This window comes from Emydura macquarii, unplaced genomic scaffold (genome assembly GCF_026122565.2).
Source record: "Emydura macquarii macquarii isolate MOO-44397 ecotype Brisbane River unplaced genomic scaffold, CSIRO-AGI_Emac_v2 contig_2768, whole genome shotgun sequence".
NCBI lineage: Eukaryota > Metazoa > Chordata > Testudines > Chelidae > Emydura > Emydura macquarii.
Window position 1 is genome coordinate 7,644,224 of NW_027132905.1, and position 18,688 is coordinate 7,662,911.

Genomic DNA, 18,688 nt, shown 5'->3' on the forward strand with positions numbered 1-18,688 from the left:
GGTCAAAGTCTATAACAATGTTTCATAGTTCCTCTTCACTCAAGTATTGATCCCATCTCAGTTCACTTTTGAAGCAGAAATTAGACAATATTTTATATTTCCAAATGTATGATTTCTCCTCCCCCCTGAAAAGGAGACATTGCTACTGGTTTAACATTTAAACTAAAATGTAGTTAATTTGCTTTGTACAAAATATTTTGCCTTATGCATTAGCCTTTGACAAAGGTCTGATTAAATGTAAGTTTCACTTCACGTCTCTGTTTGCTACATGGAAAATGAAATATGAACAGTGGATTTGAAACTGTGCATGGCCCTTTTTCTTTAATAAAATCTGGTTTGCTTGGTAGCGCCATGGTTAACAGAACTGATATATTCATTTTGGCCCCAATTTAGCAGAACACTTAAGCACATGCAAAAATCGATCCTGGTTCACCAAAGCATTTAAGCATGTGCTTAAGATGTTTGCTGAATGGGATGGACTTAAGTTTATGAATGGAGTTAAGTGATCGTTCAATTGGGGCCTCTTTACCCTGATCCTAGAGTGGCTATGTATTCTCATATTCTAGTGGCTTTACTGTAGAATCTGCATAAAAATGATAAAAGTCCTCAGGATTCGTCCCTTATTATTATTATTATTATTATTGATGATGGTGGCAATGATTATAAAGAGGAAGTGATGTAGAGTCCTTAGAGCTGTGCTAAAGTTGCAGTCCTCCCAGGAAGTTTAGGTTCAAATCCCACACCTGACATTAGCTCTCTTTTAGTACTGGCCACTATCAAAGACAGGATACTACATTAATGGGCCATTGGCCTGATCAGGTATAACGATGTCTGTTCCTATAAGAGAAACAGAAGATGAGAGCTGGACAAACGTTGCCAGGGAGTACATATTTTGATGTTCAGAAAATTGTAAGTCAGTCTAATTATACTAGAAGCTATGGCTGATTACAAATAACAAATCATGTGTGGCTCTGGTGGGCTGCAGAATGTACTACAACAAGTTCTTTATCTCCATGCTGCAGTCTATGTTTGGGACACAGCACTTTGCTTTCTGAAATCTCATATTCTTTGGCAATGCTAAAAATACTTTTTTTTAACTTCTTTTTTTTTTTTTTTTTTTTACAGTTTGTTGCTCATCCCAACTGTCAGCAGCAGCTGCTCACCATGTGGTATGAAAATCTCTCAGGCTTACGTCAGCAGTCTATAGCTGTGAAATTCTTGGCTGTCTTTGGAGTCTCCGTAGGCCTTCCTTTCCTTGCCATAGCATACTGGATTGCTCCCTGCAGCAAGGTACAGACTGGTTAAGGTGCATGTTGTTTATGGTTATTTATATTCAGTGTTTGGAATGACATCAAAAGTCTTTCTTAACTAGCATCAGAAACGATGTTGTCCGCTGAGATTTGCCATGGGTGAGAACAAACTCAGTGCAAATGCAGCAAGTGAGAGGATTCTGAAATTCATCTTCAAAAGTAATAAAGATGTGAGTGGAGGAAATGGAAAATATGAGGAGACAAGCAAGAAGGAAAGAACAGAAATAGGAAAAAAATGGGAATGGGTGAAAGAATTTGAATGGAATACAGAAAGAGAAGAAAACAGAGAAGAAAAGGTGAATACCTAGAGGGAAAAGGTCCTCTCTTGTTTCTTGTCCCTTTGCTCATCCTAACATATTTTCCTCTCTCTTTCGTTTTTTTTAACCTTTTTTTCTGTCCCTCCTCCTCTCTGCCAGGGCCCTTTCATGCTCCCACCTCCTCCCCTGCATTTATTTCTCCTGCTTTTCTTTTTATTTAGGAGTATCATGGGACACAGTAAAAATGAATTAGCAGTCGATGAAAACCTGAGGTGGATTGTTGAATGTCAAGTAGAAGAGTAGATTAAGTCACTATACCTAATAGCACAATATGGCCCAGTCTACAAAACTTGGGGGGCGGAAGGGAGAAAGATTAGGAAACATTGAGAGTTGTCTGTATCTATTATAGACATCCAGGGATTGACAGTATAAAATGCTGTTGAAAGTTCTATTGAGAAGGCCTAGAGGGGAAGGGTACCTGAGTTAGCCATTAGTTGGCCATTAATTTTGAACAATTGCCTGCAGTACCAGTTCTGTGGTGGAGTTTCCATCCTGAGAGAAAATGCTCAGACAATGGGAAATAAATGGGCATATGGATGATCAATAAATAGCCTTTTCACTACTTTAGGTGGGAGGAGAAGAAAATTTTCTATTGAGCGATAGTTGGCCACATCATCCACTATATCTCCAGGAAAGGGCTTGTCAAACCTACTTAAAGGTAATAGAAGTGATAGCTAGCTGATTTAGTCTTCAAAACATTTGGTCCCATTTACTTTAAATGCCTGTTAGGAATTCTTTCTATGTTTGCCAAGTCCAAAAGATTACAGATCCATTGATGGGTATTAAGAAAAGATAATAATTTTCAAAAGACCAGTATTCTGGAAAATGTAGGACTTCTAGACCAGATAAAACTATAAGTGATGTTTAATATTCAACATCCTTCAAAATAACTACTGATGACTTTTTATTTCTCAAGCTAATAGAGAATGTGAACACTTTTTCATCAAGGTGTTCAACTCTTATTGACTGGTTGGTACCCATTAAATCAACCTTCCATGAGAACATTAATTTATACACCAGCTCTTCTGAATATTGAACAAATTAATAAAACATTTTAAGAGCAAATGGATATTGGGGAATTATCATTTTGTCTGTATTATATTAAACCCCGATCCTACAAAGACTTCAGCCTCTGCCTAACTTTACACGAGTGTGTAGTCCAACTGAATTCAGTGGGACTACTCCTATGCATACAGTTAAGCATGTGCATAATTCTTCATGGGATTGGTGCCTGACTTTGTATTTGTTGATTATAACAATAAGCAGCAAGTTGTGACTTAAAATTAAACATAGGTCACCATTTAAAAAAGCAAACAAACTAGAAAATATGCACAGATTTTAAATAAAACTTCTAATAAATGGAATTATGCTGAGGCAGAGACTTAAAAATCAAATGATAATTTAAAAATGAAAGTAGACGTCAGCAATGTTTTATAATCTATAACTTACAGTTTTTTTTAAATAACAATTTGTATAGGCAGGTATTTTTAATGGAAAAAGAGGTGTAAACCAACAAAGTTAACTTCTAATCGAATCTGAAATCATTATATTGTCCACTAGCTGCTCCATGTAATCTCATTTTCTTATCATTGTCTCCTCCTCCCTTCTGTAGTTGGTTAAATTCACTTGTTGTGTCTGATTTTCAATTTAAACTATAAATTCTGTCGGACAGAGGTCGTCTTTTATTGTGTTTTTGTGCAGCGACTAGCACAAATGTGACCCTAATTTCTGATTGGGCCTCTGGGTGCTATCATGATATAAATAAATGAATGTTTCATTTCCTGACCAGCACCAAGGGTAGCTTCTAATACACCACAGTTCTTAAAATGTGTCCATCAAATCTTGCAGTCTTTAGTTGAAGCCAAATTCCACTCTCCAGGATAAATCTGAGTAACCCTGCTACTAGTGTATCTAAGAATAGAACTTGCCTCTTGCCTTACATCCCTTACTCATCAGTTTTAGGAGTTTTGCCTATCTACTTCTTTGTCATGTTGAGAATTCACAATGGAAGATACATGCCGTATAGCAGAAGCAAAAATTTTCAATTTCACTCTGAAAACTTCTCTTGCACTCAGCTATACAGATCAGTTGGCACTACAAGCAATATGGCACCTGTTTTTTTAATCATTTAGATCTGAAATAGGAGCAGATTATTGACTTTATCCCAAACTTTACAGACAATATCCCACTCCAGTATGATACATGAACAGGCCAAATACAGGAGTCAAACTAGTTTGCTTTGACATGGTTTTGTAAACTGCTAATGGTTTGGAGGCAGCCATTGTGTGCTGTGGAATCTAAGCTTTAAAAAACAATGTAAATCTCTAGACCTTATGGTTATGAAGGAGTGTAAACCAATGCTGGAATATCTACCGTGAGAGTTGTGAACTGACCCATTCATCTAGATGAGGTCTTGATTCTTAAACCTAAAGAAAATTCCTATGTTAACATTATTAATTATTTCACTGCTAATTAAAGGAAGGAATAGATAAGAGGGAGGATGGAGTTCTGAAGATCTGCCCAATCCACTGGTAGTGGTACATAATTTTGGTGCTTTGAGCAGGAAAAGTTGGGGTTGTGTGTGGATCTTTCAGGAATACCACTGCTACATTTTCCAGGCTGACCAAAACTGGTATATAATTCAAACACTTATAAAGTTCAGTGTACAAATTGTCATATGGCTTTCACCCATTTGTGCATTGCAAATTAAAGCCCAGATCCTTTAATGGTCTATCTCTGCTATTGCTCCAGCAATGGTATTATTTTAATTTTTACCAGCTGAGTGTCAATCCCTCACTTTTTATTCCAGTTACCCTTTTTCACCATCTATCCAAACCTAATCTTTTAAAAATATATACTCAATATTAGAAAAGTCTGATTTTCCTTCAGCTGTGTGTTTCTTTATATTATTGCATTATATCCCTCCTCTTTAATTCAGTTATTTTCTATTTTTGAACCTTTCATTTCACTTCTATGTACTTGATATTGTCTTTTTTGGTATTTATTTTCTCTCTTTGCTTGGTCTCTTAGCTTTGTTCCCTTTCAATAATATATAAGGGATGCTCAATCCTGAAACAAACCATACTTCTGAAATGATCCTTTGCTATTTGTATTCTGTAATTGTTGCTGTCATCTTTGCCAGTGACAATGAAACGCTTCATTGTATTCCTGTTTGATGAAAAGCAATATTTTGAATTAATAAGGTAATGGGGACTATAGTACATACAAGTAGGTTATGCATCCAGAATGTAATTAGATCGTGCCTTTTAATATATATATAATTGTCATAAGGCACTGAGTTATTTGAAAGAATTAATGTTTCATCAGTTTTCTACAAGAGATTCCACCCAACAGTTGCAACACTCAGTTAAAAATGAGATTTCTATGAAGATATAAAAAATATCGCTTCAAGGAAAAACACCACGCTTCCTTCAGTAATGCGCAGGATGCATATTTTAAGTGTCAGTTAGCAGAAGGGAGCACGTAATAATTCAGAAATAATTAATGGTCCGTTGCAGCTCTCTCTCTTCCCTCTCTCTTTTAGCCACTTATTCACCTGCATACTTGCCTATCCATCTACTCCCATAAGCCCAGATTCCAGGAAGCATCCCTATTTAGCACAGTAGCTGAGCACAAGCTTAACTTTTAGTATGTGTTTACAGACTGTCCTGAAAAAGAGAAAGCACATAAGTGTGTGCTTAAGTCTTTTCTGGATTGGGTTCATAGTTAGGTGATTCATTCCCACATTATTTCATTCGCCAGACTCCTATTTTTGCAGAGATATTCCTCAAAATTTTCTTTGTAGTGATGCAGCATGTTGGCCCATAAGGAGGCATCCCCAACGTTTCTAGAAAGCCACACTTCTATGCTCCCCTTATGGTAACTCACCATCTCTCTATTTATCTTACTCTCTACCCCATTTTTTCTTCAGATAGAAGAGAAGTAGCAAAACAGCAAGAAAGACTGAGGATGAAACACATAAATCCTCTGAAAGTCTATTCCATATATGCTTCCCTTCTCCAAGCTATTGCAAACAGAATCAGGTTCCCTCCAGCGTTCATTGCTGTGAAGTGAAGGGGTACATGAAAAATGAATTAACAGGGTGGACAATGATACTTACTTTTTTTAAACCTCAAAACAAATCTTTTCTGTTTTGAGGTTTGGAGCAAGGTTTCTGTCGGTTCTATATCATTCTTCCTCACCTAGTCTTAAACTTGACTGAGTTTAACACTGAACCATAGAATTCATTTCTTCAGATCTGAGCTCAGACAAGAAAGATCAAGACGGGGAGAGCTACAGATACTAGCCCCAAATTCTGCAAACTGGTAGATAGATTTATGATACTGATCCGCTTCAGTGACAGCTCTCTGAACAGAAACGAATCCGGAAATACAGATGGAAGCCAGTTCAGATAATTTTAACTGTACGTCTTCAGCAATGGATCAGAGGCCATGGGGATTTCTTCAGAGGAGGCATCAACACATCCTTAGTCACTCTTAGTCACATGACTGAGAACCATTAATGTCAATGGGACTTTATGTGTGAATTAGGGCTGGTCACATGAGTAAACATCTGCACAATCAGTTCCCTAGGATATTTTTGCCAAAATCTACCATCACCTCATAGACTATAAGGTCAGAAGGGACCATTTTGATCATCTAGTCTGACCTCCTGCACGACGCAGGCCACAGAACTTCACCCACCCACCCCTGTAATAGACCCCTAACCTAAGACTGAGTTATTGAAGTCCTCAAATAATGATTTAAAGACTTCAAGGTACAGAGAATGCATCAGCAAATGACCCATGCCCAATGCTACAGAGGAAGGCGAAAATCCCCCGGGGCCTATGCCAATCTGCTCTGGCAGGAAATTCCTTCCCAACTCCAAATATGGCAATTAGTTAAACCCTGAGCATGTGGGCAAGACTCACTGACCAGAGACCCAGAAAGAATTCTCTGTAGTAATTCAGAACCCAGCCCATCTAACATCCCATCACAAGCTTTCACATCCCTTCACAAGGATGTTAACGCTAAAGAATCTTGGCATAGATGGAGGAGCTGAATCAGTAGCAGCAATGGTGGGACATTTTTGCAAAATCCCCAGCTTAGATAAAGCTATCATTTGCTGTGGCAACTCAAAACTCAATTTGACAAAGCACTAAACCAGTGTTTAACTTTAAGCATTTCTAATTTACCTCAGTGGGATTTAAGCAGTTACTTCAGTTCTCTGCTGCATTAGGGTTGAAATAAGGATCACATTTTTCTACTCAAACATTTGGAAAACTCTACCAGGAATTTGATCTGACCTAAGTTTTTCAACAGTTTTACTAGCTTTGACAATCTTTTAAAAGATTTATTTGCAATTTTAGAAATGCAGAAAAGAGAAAGAGATAAGTAACTGAATCGTGCACATTTTTGTTAAAGCTAAAGAATATTGGCATAGGTGTTTTCTGAGTTTTAAAATATTTACTGCTTCATATTTGACTGGATAGTCATACTCTAGAGAACCAGGCAACGAATTAGAGTAAAGCATATGTAGATTTAATCACTGAAACCCCATTTCAAGTACTAGAGAGGTGCTCTTTCTTGAATAATTAATTGTGGGGGCAGGGAGGAGAGGTGAATTTAGTGTCTGAACCCTTCCTCCATCTCTTCTGTGTTTAAGGATCAAAACATTAGACACAAAGGAAGGTTCTGAGAATAATTCGTCCCCAATACATGGGGAGAAAGCATTTGAGTAATGGGTGTCTCTTCTTGATGGCATTGGTGCTAGAGGAAATTAGCACATTGCTAGCGCTGACATATTCTTTCAGAGGTAATATATTCTTAAATCAGGGGAAATTCATAAAGAGGTTAGCTACTTAGACAACTAGGAAACAGCACTTTTCAATAAAGATGAAAGAAATTTTAGTTGCTCTGGAAAGAACTTGGCTCAGATCAGTATTCACTTCTGCTTTTGTTGTATTAAAGTAAGTCATTGTGATACACTGAGAAACTCTGTAACTGCTGTAATAATTACAGTAGACAATAATCATACTGATGCATATTAAAAGAGTGTTATCAAAGAACTTTTTATAGAAAATATTGTGTTAGAAAAGTTAATGAGAGATTTACTAGATAACCCAGCTATCACAGAGATTTATTATGCTAACACAGGGTCTGATCATACTAATTTAAACTGTGGTGAGGGAGAGGAGAATTAGGTCCATAATGTTCTAAGATGCCCTGTATTTTTATACCTATTTAAAAATACACACAAATATATAAATAATAGATATTGCAGTTCCTTTCCGTCTTAGCGTGAAGAGGACAATTTAGATATCATGCAAATATCTGTGTGTAGTAAGAGAGTAGCGTAACATTCTGATACCTACAGAAAATGAAAAGTTAGCCTAATTCACAATGGCTTGCATATGTCCTGGAAGCAACAAAGAACAAACTTTCTATATATTTTAATACATGAATAGTAGCTCAGTTCTGGAGTTTTCAGCAAACTTCCAAAGAATAAATAATCTCATCTGTTATAGAGAAAAGCTCTAGAAACCATGAGAACTAGACCAGGAAAATAACAATAAAAAACCTTTATGTCTTGTGCACATTTTGTTTTCAGCTGGGACGGATCCTCCGAAGCCCTTTCATGAAGTTTGTGGCACATGCAGTTTCTTTTACAATCTTCCTTGGACTGTTAGTTGTGAATGCCTCAGACCGGTTTGAAGGAGTAAAACATCTTCCCAATGAGACCATCACGGATCATCCCAAACAAATATTTAGAGTAAAAACTACTCAGTTCTCATGGACAGAATTGCTAATTATGAAGTGGGTTTTAGGTAAGTAAAAATTGCATCATCTTTTAATCCTCCAGTGAAGTCCAGCATCTCATGACAGGAAATAACTGAAGCGTTGTAGGTGGTGATCTGCCATTTTTATAGAAAATGCTAATTCTCCACAGGTTTTTCTGAGCCATTCTTTAGAATGTAATAAAAAATTATGTCCCTTCTATAAAATTTCATAGGATATAAAAATATATATAGAAAAGTTAGCATTGTTCTATTAAATTCTATGGGTTTTAGAGTTATTTCTATAGAACCCTATTAATTCAAATTCTGCTAAGTTACACAGAATTGTTTCAAGAGAGGAATGGCGATGTAGCCAATGAATGAGCCTGGCAATCAAATGGTTTAAAAGAAAAACAAATGATGGGTGAAGCATTGAAATAGGTTATATCTGAAATGATTAGAGAGAGATGCTGATGAATTGTTACCAAGCATTAAGACAAGTATGTGTTGTTGGTGGGGGGAGTGTTTGTTTTGTTTTGTTTTTTCTTTTGGTCTCCTTCCTCTGAAGCATCAGAGATGGCCATGGCTGAAGATGGGACACCGGACAGGATGAGCCAGTGCTCTGAGGTGTCACTGAGTGTTTCCTCTCTTTTATGTGCTTAGCTGGCTGGTTCTTGCTCATAGGCTCAGGATCTAACTGATCACCATATGTGGGGTTGGGAAGGAATTTTCCCCAAGTCAGATTGGCAATGATCTGCTTTTTTGAGGGGTGGAGGTGGGGTGGTCTTACTCTGTAGCATTGGATTCATGTCACTTGCTGGGATTATCTGGGTATATTTCACTTCATCAATTCTCTGCCATTGCAGAGACCTCAGGCACTGGTGCACCTTGGTCCCTCCTATTCTCTGCTTTCGGTCTAGTCTCCTGTGGGCTGTAACACTGTGTCTACATTGCAATAAAACCCCATGGCTGGCCTTTGTTAGCTGACTCCAAACTGTGGGGCTTGGGCTGCAGGGCTATACAATTGCGGTGTGGACATTTCAGCTTAGACTGGAGCCTGGGCTCTGGGACCCTCCCTACTTGTGGGGTTCCAGAGCCCAGGCACCAGCCTAAGCATCTACACCACAATTTTACAGCCCAAGCCCCAAGAGTTCGAGTCAGTTGACACAGGCCAGCCATGGATGTTTTATGGCAGTGTAGACATGCTCTAATACTTCGGTTTAATTTTGGATATTAGGTTTACTGTGCAGCTGCTGGGTGGTGTTGATGGCCTCTGATATAATGACTGAATGAACTGATGGTCCCTTCTGGCCCTGCAGAGAGAAGATATTGATCTGTTCTCTTACTGCTTACTTACCACTCGCAAGCCCCTTTACCCTGGACTACCAATCTCAAAAGACTTGCCTTATTGACTCTGGCTTTAGAGTAGCTATTTTTCTCAACAGATTGGTCTGAGGCAAGAGTAGAATCAAAGCTAAATAATCCCCTAGTGCCATGCAAGTGGATGGATTTACACCAGTGTAAGAGCAGAGTCAGGCCTTTTCTATCTGTTGACCTACTGGCCTGATCACAATTTTATTGTTCTCTGGTTTTACAGTGAGCAGAATTCACTACAGGATATTGGATAGACAAAAAGAATAGCTGCTATACTGGACAGAATCATTTAGGAACGATTTATTTTGTAAAGTGATATTAAAACAGTTTGGAGGAGATTATTAGGTTTTTGCCAGGGCATTCTTTTTTACAGGCTGCAGTTATCTGATTTCTTGCAGTAGGAAGAAGAAAACATTAACTGAAAGCAAATTATTTCAGTTTTCTGGGGAAAGAAAGATGGTTCTTGGTACAGACTTCTGAGTATAATGCGATTTTCTGATTACATCTCTGTTCTCTCAGAATAACTGCCCACATCCCTGCACCAGCGTGCTCTGTATTCAGGGAACCTACCATTTCACTCATCTTCCGTTCATATTATGTTTCAGTGAAAGCAAGATGATGTAACGAAATTACCCTTATCCTGCACCTCATAACACGATTGTCTTTAAAAGAGTGCAGTTAGTGGGAAACTAGGTCGGTTCAGAAACAGATGCGGGACTCGAATTGTTACGAAAAGCTTTTTTGGTGATGGCACTTATAGAGCTTTACTAGGTTACCTGCCTTTAGCACCATGCACTTTCTGACTGCTCTGGCCTTTAATTTAACCATATCATCAGATTCTGTAACATGCCATTCCCATACATCACGCTCCCATTAACGTATCCATTTGTTGTTGGGCTTGGTTTTTGGAAATTTGGGGAAACTTGTGTCTCAAGAACCTGGGATGGTGGCCGTCTTCTCTAGCAGCTCCTCTCTATAGATCCCACAAGCCACTTACCACAAAATGACAGCAAGTAGCAAAGCAGAGCACGGTGAGTAAAGGGATATATTTCACTACACTGAAAGGTGTCATCCCAACACTTCACTGCAGACTTGGTCCAAAGCCCACTGAAGTAAATATAAAAACACCCAGTAGGTTTTGTCTTCAGTGGATTTAGGAGTCAGCATTATGTCGCAAAGTACCCACACAACTTTACCAATGTCATTTGCTACGCTAAATATTTTCTTCTCTCCTACATTGCACTGCACTCATTGTCCCCAGCCTTTTTTCATGGCAACTAGTCATTTTTTCTTTAAAAATACCCAAATCACAAGAGTTAAAATAATAGTTCTGATGCATTAACATGGCTTCATGCCCACTAATTTTACATTTACAGCAGTTACCTTTAAAAACTTGTTTGTTTTGGTTATCTCAATAGCTGCAGCTAAAATTACCACAGGGGACAACTTGGAAACTATAAATGCTGAGGTGGAATTATTTAGCCAGTGAAGGCATTTTCTGAAGTGATTCACTCATACTCCAGGAGGACTATCATAGTATAATTAGGGCTGGTTGCACATTTTCTGTCAAAACTTTAGTTTCTACAAAATTGGATTTTCAACTAAATGAAAATGTTGGCACGGTGTTTGATTTCCTACAAATTTTTCATCAGAAAAGCAAAAGCTCAAATCCTAAAAGTTCATGGCCAAAACCAAGAATTTTTCAGTGTGCAGCAGCTTTCAACTGAATTATTTTCAATGTTTCCTGAAATCTTATGGGTTTTTTGACTGAAAATATTCTGGTGATTGGTTGGGAAAAACTAGAATATATTTAAGAATTGTTTTTTCAATGAGAAGTCAAAATTTTTTTAAATTTTTTTTAAATTTTCCATGGGGGAAAAACATGACTAGCTCTAATACTATTAACCAATACTCAATTAGAGGGACGTGTTCCTACAACTTCCATTGTTTTAGTTATATCCAGTGTCACTGGCTCACTACCCATCAGAATACCAGCCTCCCACCAGTAGGGTCTAGTTTAGTTGTTAATTCATTTTAAACTGAGTTAGATTTTCAGATGGTGTAAATTGGCATAGCTTCATCAATGGAACTAAACAGATTTACACCAGATGAAAATCTGGCTCAATACATGTTCAAAGTAACCTCATCAGACTTTCACCTCTTCCATGCAAAGTTCCACTGATATTTGTGCCTCTAGGGCTCAGGAAAGGAAGGACTGTCCTTGATGTGAACAGAATGATCTGTCTGTCTCAATTACTTGTCACAGAATCTTAAGTCCATGGGAGAAATTGCTGTTATAAATGCCAGCCTTATTTTAACTTGATCTAAGTTCAAGATCTGCAAGTATTTCATATATCGAGAGGAAGGGAGCATTGTGGAACTTGTGTCCATTTGATTATAGTAAAAAAAAATAAAAAATAATCATCCAGCCCGCTGTTAGATGGAAATCTGAGAATAATTAGAGCAATACCTGAAGGACTGAGTACATGAAGAGCTGGTGATCTATTGTAAATAATATTGCAAAATAATCACCTGTCTCTTTATGTGAAACTATTAAGGATAAAGATGCCACACATAAACATACACAGAAACACCTGCCAAAAGAGAGATATAGCAGCATATAGCTGCTGAGGTGTATTAACTCCAACACTTGTGTGCCAGACACACACATCTGGAAATGTAGAGCATTACAGAGTCATTATTCTGCAGGTACTGAACTTCTAGTGAGCTATGGTGAGCTATGCACCAGGAATAAAGTGCACAATTCAAGTACGAGGCATAATTTTCTTTCTCACTGCTCTGCTTTTAACTCCTATCCTCCATGTTTCTGTTTTTGTTTTCCTTCCTCCTTCATCCTATGGCAGTGATGATGAATGCTGATGACACATAGCTTGTTCCTACTTCAGCCAGTCATTTTCAGGTAATTAGTTCCTGGTCCCTTGGCCTTAATTCTTTTTGGGAAAATTGGCTGGTTGAGTTATCTGGCTTCCATCCAGTATAATAATCAGAAGTGTTAAAAGTGGCATTGTCCCATGATAGCGTGATACTGTTAATATAGTGAACAGTGGCCAAAACACTGTAATATCATGGCCTGCAAAGAAATCTTGCTGGTGATACAAAATCCTCAGAAGATTTTGACTGAAGTGTACATGTGCTGAGAGCAAAATAATCCATAATCAAATTCAGGTTAGAGTTGGGCTAAGATGAGAATTCTGCCTTTTGTTCCCAACTTTACACAGTGAGGGTGATAATTTACAATAGATCCATCCCATAGTTACTGTCTAAACATGACAATTTAAAAAGATAGAGAGAAAATAGTGTTTTAGGCAGGTTAGTACTTCAAATGAGCAAAATTTTGCTCTCAAATGCACACACAGAGTTTGATTCTCCATAGCACTGCAGCTTGTATAGTCATTTGCCCCAGTGCAAAACATTAAGAGTGTAAAACCTTATCAGATCAGAATCATACTGTTTGCCACCCACATTGCCCTGGTGTAAACTACAGTGTAATGGTGAATCTGGCCCAGTGCATCTCAGCTGTGCTTGTACTATCAGTGCAGGCCTCCCTTTGACATCAGTGGGAGACCCAGATATGTAGGGTAAGCAGACTTCCCTGTGATGAGGAGAATTTTGCCCTTTCTGTACATGCCTCCAACAATACTCACAAGTTTGCTTTTGGATGTGTCCTTCATTGCTCTTGTTCTGCTGTTTGTTTTAGCTAAGATCTCCCCTTTGATTGTCTTTAGGTGAGAAAGAAAGTCTCTAAAGCTGAGATTTTCAAAGAAGGCTGGAGGAGTTAGATACTGAATTCCCACTGAAATGCAAACAGTTTTGTTCAGAAAAAGAAAAACCCTAAAGCAAAGGCAATTGCACAAGTGAAGCTGAGAACAGATGCATTCTGAACACAACTGCTTTCCTTAACCACACACTCACTTTTTCTCTGGGAGGGCTCCAAATCGCTCCATTAACTTCAGCAGTTCATTAGCGATGTACAGTACCAGGACAGTAGATTTAATAATTAGCACAACAGTCACTCACTGTTCCCTATAGAGTACAGGTGGAACACACTTCCCCTTGTGTGCTTCCTCTACATTTACTGTCTTATTTCTGTGCCTATAGTCTGGCTCACCTTTCTTTACTGAACCTGGAATGAATGTATGTGTGAAAAGTAGTACTTCTGATGTTTTTTCCCCCTGGGAGAACATTCATAAAATAAAAGTGGACGTTATGCATCAGATTCTGTCCTCACTTATACCCATGCAACCCCGTTAGTTTCAGTGAGGTTGCATGGGTGTAATTTGGGGCAGACATTTTCCCTGTGCCTTTAATTTACACAAACTTCAGATGAATCCAAAGCCAGCAAAATTATGGCAAAGGGAATAAAATGCAATCAATTTCTGATAGCTTCTAATGATCTGTTCCTTCCCGTTCTCATGTGGGTCATCTTGTTTTTAATTGCATTCTACCATTTTCCATACCATGAATCTGCTTTTATTCATCTACAGTACTTTTATCTAAAACAAAGGGTTTGGTGAACCTACCAGAATTTATCATTACACTCGTCTACTCTCTGAGGTAGATTTTCTGCAGTGTAGTTATAAAAAATGATGATCAACTCTTTGACCAGCAATGGTTGATGTAAAACATGGGTCAATAATCGTGATATATCATGATTCTAATCATACTCATTCTACTTAATTTTGAAGCTTTCTTTCTTCATTAAGTATTCCTACTGCAAAATCCCTGTCGCTCATCATAATTTAACCAATCTAGACTAGAAACAGATTTTGATGGGTTAGTTAATATTTAAACTGGGAGTAATTTACATGGTTGTTTGTCAGTGAAGAAGGTGATCTAGCTGAAAAGATACACCGCAAATATTTCCTTACATGCTTTTGTAGACAAATATAAATCCACAAAATGGACTAACCTAAGGGTTAGTGTCCACTAACCATTTTCAGCTATAAATGCACTTCTTTAATATTTCATCCTTACTGTGGACCAGATCTTGAAAATCTTATTCAGAGCCCCATTCTTCTACCTTACCATGAGGCTGTTTCACATGAGGAAGGGCTGCAGAAAAAGGATCTTTGATTTTACTCAGTCATCAGTTTACTCAGGTACTGAAGTCATTGACTTCATTTGGAGACCTGCCTGAGTGAAAAGGCTACGTCATGCCTTTTGAATCTGTATGAGGAGGCTTCCCTACGTAAGTGGACTCTGCAGGGGGCACTGCATGGGTCTGAGCATCGATGCAGGAAGGAGATAGCCTGCAATGGGAGGGCCCAGGGATGAGTATTAAGGGAATGCATATTCTCCTCTCCTGTCACCTGAAGAGGTTTCTCACAGACCTTTGATAAAGCCAGAAGCTATAATGCAGTTGGCACCTCCTCCTCAGTAGTGGTCATATCCAGGGGTGTCCCTTCCAGTGCAAGTCAGCTCCTGCAGGGATCAGAGTCAGAACCAGTGACCATTGTGGTCAGAGCAACTGCAGAGACATAGTTCAGTGTTGAGGAACTTGCAGCCCACCATGGATCCCTGAGATCTTCAGGTAGTTGTAAGGTGGATGGGCTGTGCCATCTCTTTCTTCTGGAACAAAGCCTGTCCCCTGATACAAGAATGTGGGGGAAAATTCCTCCAGAGGGGAACCCAACATATTTCCTTCCCCCTGCATGGCTATGAACCCTATAGAGTACAAGCTGAATCTCAGGCCCTAAGGATTTGACAAATAAAAGGAAAAACCATTGTGGAAAAAGAGCACCCACTACTGAGTAACCAGTCTGCTGATAACACATGCCAGCAGACTCTTGGGTACACTGCCAGTGTGTGACTCACACCAGCAATATTAATTATTGTCTTTTGTTTTATTGAGATGAAGCTGGTGGTTTATATTCCTGAAAGAGGATGACTGATTGCCTTGGCTGAAGCTGGGTATAGTTCTAAACTTCCTCAAACAGCTGTAGTGTTATAGCTGAGTAATGGCCAGCTGTGCTGGATGGCTGGTGAACTTTCACCTATCATATCAAGTTGTGTAGATGACTTACACTCACAGAATGAACCAATGGAGGCATTTCACATCAGGCAGTGCAGAAAAAAATTAAATTTTTTCCTAGTATGTTAAATATACTTTGTAAATATTGAATAAAGGGGCCAGAACCAAGATTCTGGATTCTAAGCTTCCCCAGGCCTGAATTTAGTGCAGGGATTGGCAGAGGATCTGAATTGTGTTGTTGGGGAAACGCTTTATTAGACCTTGTCCTAACAGATAAAAAGAAACTGATCACTGAACTAAAAAATTAATGGTGCCTTAGTGATTTGATCACATTTATAATGTATAAGCAGAGTAAAGTCCAGACCTGTAATGTATACACTGAATACTTTAATGGGGCCAATTTCACAAACTTGAAAACAATTATGAGCCAAATCAGCTGGGCGGAGTAATTTAACCAGAAAAATGTGAATGATAATTGGGAATCATTGAAAAGCCCTTTACTAGGTGTGCAAAAAGCCACAATCCCACAACTGAGGAAAGCCATGCTGGTTAAAAAAACACCTGCTTTAGAGGTGAAGTGAAGGCAGCTATAAAATAATAAATAAATGGATCAATAATAAATAAAAATAATAGATAAATAACAAACAGGAAAAAGGGGAAGTTGATAGTAATGAATATAAATCCACAGTTAGGAATTATAAAAAATTGATAAGGGAAGCAAAGGGAACAAGGAGAAATCTATGGCCAGCAGAGTTATGGACAATAAGAAGTAGTTTTAAAACATATTAGAAACAAAAAGGATCCTGACAATGGTATTGGTCCATTACTAGATGGCAGTGGTAGAATTATCAGAAATAATGCAGAAAAAGGCAGACATGTTCAAGAAATATTACTGTTCTGTATTTGGGGAAACAATGGATGATATAGTCTCATCATATGGTGATGATAACACTCTTTCCATTCCACTAGACTGCCTAGAGGATGTTAAACCCAAGCTACTGAAGTTAGATATTTTTAAATCAGCAGGTCAAGATAACCAGAATTTTAAAAGAGTTGGCTGAGAAGCTTGCTGGACTGTTAACATGATTTCCAATGAGTCTTGGAGCACTGGGGAAGTTCTAAAGGACTTGAAGAAAGCTAACATTGTACCAGTTTTTAAAAAGAGCAAATGGGATAAATTGGGTAATTATAAGCTTGTCAGCCTGAAATTGGTCCCAGGCAAGATAATGGAGTGGCTGATACAGGACTCAGTTAATGAAGAATTAAAGGATGGTAATGTAATGCAAATCAAAATGGGTTTATGAAAAATAGATCCTGTCAAACTAAATTGATATCTTTTTAGTTTATGAGATCACAAGTATGATTGATAAAAGTAATATTGTTGATGTAATATACTTAGACTTTTGTAAGCTATTTGACATGGTACCACATGACAGCTTGATTAAAAATTAGAACAATATAAATTTAACTTGGCACACATTAAATGGATGGAAAACTGGCTAACTGATAGGTCTCAAAATGTAATTGTAAACAGAGAATTGATATCAAGTGGATGTGTTTCCATTGGGGTCCCACAGTGACTGGTTCTTGGCTCTACACTTTTTAACATTTTTATCAATTACCTGGAAGAAAATATAAAATCATCACTGATAAGGTTGGCAGATGACATACAAATTAATGAGGTAAATAATGAAGAAGATAGGCCACTGATTCAGAGTGATCAGGATTGCTTGGTAAAGTGGGTGCAAGCAAATAATATGCGTTTTAATATGATTCAATGCCAATGTATACATCTAGGAACAAAGAATGTGGGCCATACTTATAGGATGGGGGACTCTATCTTGGGAAGTAGTGACTGTGAAAAGGATATGGGGATCGTGGTGGATAATGAGCTAAACATGAGCTCCCCATGTGATGCTGTAGTCAAAAGAATTAATGCTATTCTGGGATGCATAAACAGAGGAATCTCAAGTAGTAGTAGAGAGGTTATTTTATCTCTGTTTTTTTGCACTGGTGTGACCGCTACTAAAATACTGTGTCCAGTTCTGGTGCCTCCAGTTCCAGAAAGACGTTGATAAATTGGGGAGGGTTCAAAGAAGAGCCACAAGAATGATTAAAGAATGAGAAAATATGCCTTATAGTGATAGACTCAAAGAGCTCAATCTATTTAGCAAAATAAAGAGAAGGTTACAGTCTATAGGTATCTATATGGGGAACAAATATTTACTAATGAGCTCTTCAATCGAGTACACAATCCAGTGGCTTGAAGTTGAAGCTAGATAAATTCAGACTGGAAATAAAGTGAGGCTAATTAACCATTGGAACAATTTACCAATGGCTGTGGTGGATTCTCTATCACTGACAATTTTTAAATCAAGATTGGATGGAAGATCATGGAAGCCTTTTAGATATCAGATTGTATTTTTTTTAAAAAAAGAATAGGCTTAAGAAAATATGACCTAAACAAGTTACTCAGAAAATTAATTTCATTTGGTTGTTGGAGAACATTACTATTTGAAATTATTTGTTTTAATCCTGCAAATCCTCATTAGCCCAAGATCTCATTTCATTTCCAATTTACACCAGTTCGAAAGCCAATGGAGTAAAGAATGCATCTTGTGCATTTGATGTCTAAATATCCTATGTAAATATGTTTTTCCCTCAGGTATGATATGGTCAGAATGCAAAGAAATCTGGGAAGAAGGTCCACGTGAATATGTCATGCATCTCTGGAACCTGTTGGATTTTGGGATGCTATCTATCTTTGTGGCATCCTTTACTGCAAGGTTCATGGCTTTTCTCAAAGCAACTGAAGCACAACAGTATGTAGACCAGTACATTCAGGATGATGACCTCAGTAATGTCACCCTTCCCCCTGAAGTTGCTTACTTTACTTATGGTAAGATGATTTTGAGAATTT

At 38.0% G+C, this 18,688-nt stretch overlaps 1 protein-coding gene across 1 annotated transcript in view; it reads left to right on the plus strand.

Moving 5' to 3' along the window:
- Positions 1 to 18,688, plus strand: part of TRPC7 (transient receptor potential cation channel subfamily C member 7) — a 304,845-nt gene that overhangs the window by 256,801 nt on the left and 29,356 nt on the right. The window contains exons 4-6 of the mRNA XM_067567550.1: positions 1,126 to 1,290; positions 8,237 to 8,453; positions 18,434 to 18,667. Coding sequence (XP_067423651.1) covers positions 1,126 to 1,290; positions 8,237 to 8,453; positions 18,434 to 18,667 — 616 coding nt within the window. The remainder of the gene's footprint in view (positions 1 to 1,125; positions 1,291 to 8,236; positions 8,454 to 18,433; positions 18,668 to 18,688) is intronic.